General features: G+C 35.9%; 1 protein-coding gene across 1 annotated transcript; it reads left to right on the top strand.

The window, feature by feature from the left end:
* Positions 1-1644: 1644 nt before the first annotated feature.
* On the top strand, positions 1645-3706 carry LOC103607867 (chromosome unknown open reading frame, human C2orf66). Its single transcript, XM_008592334.1, has 3 exons — positions 1645-1679; positions 2233-2404; positions 3527-3706. The coding sequence occupies exons 1-3, from the start codon at positions 1645-1647 to the stop codon at positions 3704-3706; spliced, it is 387 nt and encodes a 128-aa protein (XP_008590556.1).
* Positions 3707-5296: the final 1590 nt, after the last annotated feature.

Below are 5296 nucleotides of genomic sequence, written 5' to 3'. Positions count from 1 at the left end.
TCCATGCCTGTGTTTGATATCTTGGTGAATGGTAATGTAATCCACTAAGCTGCATAATACAGAGACCTAGGGATTGGTTTTAAAACTCTCTTCCCCTTAGCTGTGCCCCCATTCCCTACATAGTATCCAGTACATTACCAATCCCTTCTAAATATCTCTCAGATCCACCCATATCTCTGCATCTGCTGCTCTAATTCAAGTTAGTATCTTTTTCTCACTGGACGACTACAGTAACCACCTAACTGGCTTCATACATTCCTCTTTTCTAGCTCTATCTGTCCCCCCACACACACACTATAACCAGAAAAATCCAAGTCTGATCAAGCCACTTGGATGCTTAAAACCCTTCAATCACTCAGCATTGCTTGCAGCAGAAAGATCATAATCTGACCACCTCTCCAGCCCTGTTTTGCATCAGGCACCCTCTTGCTCTCTCTATTCTTGGCACACTAACTTACTTTCAGTTGCTTTAATATGCCATGTTCCTTTTCAACCACATAGTCTAGCACAGCTGTTTACCTTGTTTGAACATATTCTCCTGGGTCCTCCTCGGGTTACCTGGGTAACTCCTACTTAATCAACCAGATATAAGCACACTTAATCAACCAGATATAAGCACACTTTCCCACAGAAGACTTTCCTGACCCCTGAGACTGAATCAAATCCCAAGGTTCTACACTCTCATAACACCCACTTTCTCTTCATAGAAATTATCATCATTTATATTTATATATTTTGTTGAATAATAATTTCATTAATGTTTGCCTTGCCCACTAATCTGTTTGTTCAGTGAGAGCAGAGACTATATGTATAATTGTTACCATTGTATCCTTATTAAAGCCTAATGCAGTGCCTGGCACATAGTAGGCACTTAATAAAAGTTTGTTGACTGAACAAAGGAAATGAATACATGAAGGTCATAGTGACTTGCCCAAGGTGGCAAGGCTGAGACCACAGCCAGGTATTCTAATTTCCTGTCCAGATCACCACCATCTCAACAAAGAGCTTGTCCTGGATTTTGTTCTAAATCACTGGAAGCAAAGCAACTTTCCTACTCATCAAGTCCAATTTCTTGCTCGACCCTACTGTTTTCTACAAATGGCATTTATTCAGCAAGGGAATGCTGTAGGTATAGTAATTTTTCTTTTTTCCATGAAACATACTATTTTGTTGCTCTATTTTGAAGGGATATTATGATAAACCATACCACTAATTAAAACTTGTAAATCTGCTTGAGATTCTCAGAAGAAATGCAAGGTATAGGTCAAAAAGAGCAATTTTGCCTCTTGCAATAGAATTTCCTGTCCAAAAAAATGCTAGCAGTATAATTTCCTGTTCAAAAAATCCTATTAAGTCTCCAAAAGTGTGTTCTATTAGGTGGGATAATCATCATCATATTCCCAGGTTCTGTATATACCTTCTCTTAAAAGTGAAAAAGGAGAAAGCCACTTTCCTGTATGGAAGTGCCTGTGTGTTTTATAAAATCCACATAAAAAGTTCAGTTGTTCAAAGAGAGGCAGCTGCATTTACAAGACAAATAGATTCAATATTAGCCATGAAGAAGCTTGAAGATCCACTCTCAGGGGTCTTTGTGCTGTGGATGAAAATGCAGTCATTATTTTTGAACTCCCCATGCTCACGTCAATGACTCCCACCTGCAGCCGATCTCCTTGCAGATTGTAGGCAGTGTAACCTACAAGGGCCAGCCGAAGTCAAACTCCTGCTAAGCTTTATTAGCCCTTTGTATACATTTCAGTTTCCATTCACATCTTGGGAGGAAGGTAATCTCTACTCACACTGGTGTGATACTTGTCTGTCTGTCTCAGACATGTGTGTAAGGTGCTTTTCTCAGATTAGGGTATCTGAAGTCTTTTCTTTTTTTAAGACTGCTGTCTTAAGACTTTTAAGTAATTTACATTTTGGTTTTTGCTGTTGTTTTAAGAATTGCACTTTCTTTGGAAACAACAACATGCATTTTTTTTTCAAGATGAAAAAGGCATACTCAGACTTTATAAGTTATGTTCATGATTGCTTTGCTTATCATGTATAATGTTCTGATCACCAGGGACTACTTTAAGCTAATCAACTGGATTTTGTGGGCTTCATTTGCAAATGAATCTGGAAAAAAGATGGCTGCAAAATTTAGGTGAGCCAGTATACTATTTCCCCTTCCTTGTCTGCCTATCCAGATGTTTCCTTTTTCTCTCTTGCCTCTTTGACTATCTGTGTCAGTGACCAGCAACAGTCCCCTGATCCTCCTTTCACTCAGCTTCATTCCACCATGTCCAAAGCACCCCTTCTGCTGCTGTGTCTTGCCCTGGTGCTACCTGAGCATATGCACAGAGCCATGCTGAGAAATGAAGACAAATGGAAGTCACTCAACAACCCCAGAAACCGAGACCGGGTAAGAACACATCTGGGGTGTGCTGGGTTGCGGGGTAGAACTGGCATCTCTGGAATTATGCACACTGTGGTCTGTATTCAAGAGTTGAGGAGATTCCCTAATAGGACCGAACCAGGGTTTCACTATGGCCAATTTACATTTGTTTCTGTAAGGAGAAACAAATTTATATTTAGAAATGGTCTTATACACACAACACATGACATTTGTAAATGATTTTATATACATATTGACTTTATAACCTTGATTTCTAATACATAAGCAAAATCAAGAGTGTAACAGGGAATTGCTTTTTGCACCATTTAACTGATGATAAAGCTGATTATCGAATAACCATCACTTGCAAAGCTCAATTGCAAAAACTGGAAGTTGACCCTGCCTGGTTATCAATTTACTAAGCATATTTTCAACATACAGTTATCCAGAAAATACAATTCAAACATTAGTAAAAATCCTCTTTACAAAAATGTACCAACTATAATAAACCTGTTGACATGACTATTTCATAAATAGTCTATTTCATAATTAGTCTAATAGACTAAATAGAGTTTTTCTAAAGAAAATGATGTGAAATATGACAATATAGGATTAAAATACTCAAACAGCACTTTGCTCAGCTTTTATGTGTTCATTTCCTAAAGGAAATATGAAAAACCCATGTCTGAAAGGAAACTTGGAGAAGGCAGTGACTGGGATCTGACCTTCAGGCAGAAGTGCTGATCATTGTGTTCAGTTTCATCTCTGACCTCTGTATTCAGAGATTGTTTACAATGAACCCTCTGATTGTGGTGCTGTTAAATAATTGATATTCCTCCCTTGATTTTCCCCAACAATGGTGAATTATCTTGTTTAGGATTGAAATGTCAGAAAGAAGGCTGGGGGAAGTGGAGCAGAAGTAGCTGAAATTTTTACTTCTATTTCTGAATTTTCAACTTCGTGCCTACTTTATTAGACCTGAAGTCAATTCAGGGGAAAAACAGAGAGGTAAAAAAGAATTTATTATTGAATATTTTTTGTCTTTTATTTATACATATATAAATTATATTGTATGTTATATTACATATTATAATATAAATTACATATTATATTATATAAATTATATTAACATTTTCTTTCTCTCTTTAGTTTTTCAGAAGCTTTCAGGCATATTTTAAGGGTAGAGGTCTTGCTCTTGAGAGGTTTTCAGATACTTTCTCCATCAGTGAGAATCCCAGACCTCTCTCTTTCCCATTAGAACTTATTGCTTCTGCATTTGTAGATTACGAAGAACAGAAAAATTCATTTCCCAATAACCTCAACAGCTGAGAGTTTCTTCAGAGCTCAAGTAAAGTATGTCCCTTTATTCCCAGGATCTTCCCTAACATACAACTCAGTTGTAAAGTAGAGATTTTGAAAGTACATATTTGAAAAAATAATTTTATTTCCTCATAGAAATAAGTGCTCAATTCTGATTATACTCATTACTATTAAATATTTGGATCAGGTTCAGGTATTTTATGGTCTGGTTTTAAAAAGAAATGATAGTTATGATTTTTTAAGCATGGTTTCTTTAGGAGAAATATATTAAAATAGTAGAAATTATCAATCTTAATAGGATTATTAAATTAATGAAATAGCACTCTCTGTTACCTATATCTTTTTCAGACTAGGTCATATAGCTAAATTATGTGGAAAATCTTATATAAAGAAATATGTCAAGTTGAGCAGTTGGATTAAATATGAAATAGAAATTAAAGGAATGGCTCTTTGGGGGACAAAGTATTATGCGTGTGTTTGAGCTTGAACTTCCTCATCTAGAGAGAGAAAAAAGGGTAGTATATTAGTAAAGATGGCATTTTTCTCCTAAAAAATTGAAAATTTATGTTTAAGATTTCAATTTTATTATTATTACTTTAGCATTCCTATCAAATAAGTATCTACCACTTAAAAAGGAACAGGTATGATGAATTTCAAGCAAATACATTATGATTCTAGTCCATTAGCTTTTTGTACGGCTGAATCATAAGGGAAAAGGAATCATAATTAAAAATCTTGTCCCATTCTTCCACAAGTTTATAGATGACATTGTGAGGAAGCATACCACCATTGTATGTGATTGTGGTTTTGAAAGGTTTTTATTGTTAGTTATTTTAAATGTGAAGATTAAAAAAATAATGATTGTTATTCTAAAAAGAAGATGCAATTTATTGTATGGAATATGCACTTGAACATTGTCCTAAAATGGAATAAACAGAAAATGTTAATGAAGGTTGCTCCTGACTATTTTCCACACTTGGGCCCTAAAGTATCAGACACTAAAACAGAGAATAGTTATTAATAGTATAATACCTAATTTCATATGAAGCAGATATGTTGCTTGTATGCTTTAGTTTCTTCATCTATAAATCGCCAGTACCAATCTCTATCTCATAGAAAGTATCATAGAAAATAAATAAATACTTTCATGTGAGATGGAGTGAGGTAGTGTTTAAGGGCAAGAAACAGAAAGTACCCAGTTGGTGGTCTTGCCATACATTAGGAATTACTCAACTTTGTGAAAGAAGCAGAGCTTCTGATTTGGAAAGTATTTCATAATTCAAGCTCTACATTGCTATCATCTTTGACTAGAAAATGAAGACAGAAAGATTTTTCACTGAAATATGCTGATTTGGGAATTTTTGTGTTGATCCTATTATCTTCATTTTCTATTTCATTTTAACATTTCCTTGTTCTTTCAGGTGTCTGGCTATTTTAAAACTACAGATGAAGAGTCTAATTAGAAAAATTTAGGGCCAGCCCGGTGGCGCACTGCTACAGTGCACCGCTTGGGAAGTGCGGCGGCGCTCCCGTCGAGGGTTCGGATCCCACATACAGACCGGCCGCTCACTGGCTGAGCAAGGTGCGGGAGCAACACCG

Source organism: Galeopterus variegatus, unplaced genomic scaffold (genome assembly GCF_000696425.1).
Source record: "Galeopterus variegatus unplaced genomic scaffold, G_variegatus-3.0.2 Scaffold7785, whole genome shotgun sequence".
NCBI classification, from domain to species: Eukaryota; Metazoa; Chordata; class Mammalia; order Dermoptera; family Cynocephalidae; genus Galeopterus; species Galeopterus variegatus.
The sequence above is the reverse complement of the archived record's forward strand: the minus strand, read 5'-3'. Positions and strand labels throughout refer to the sequence as shown.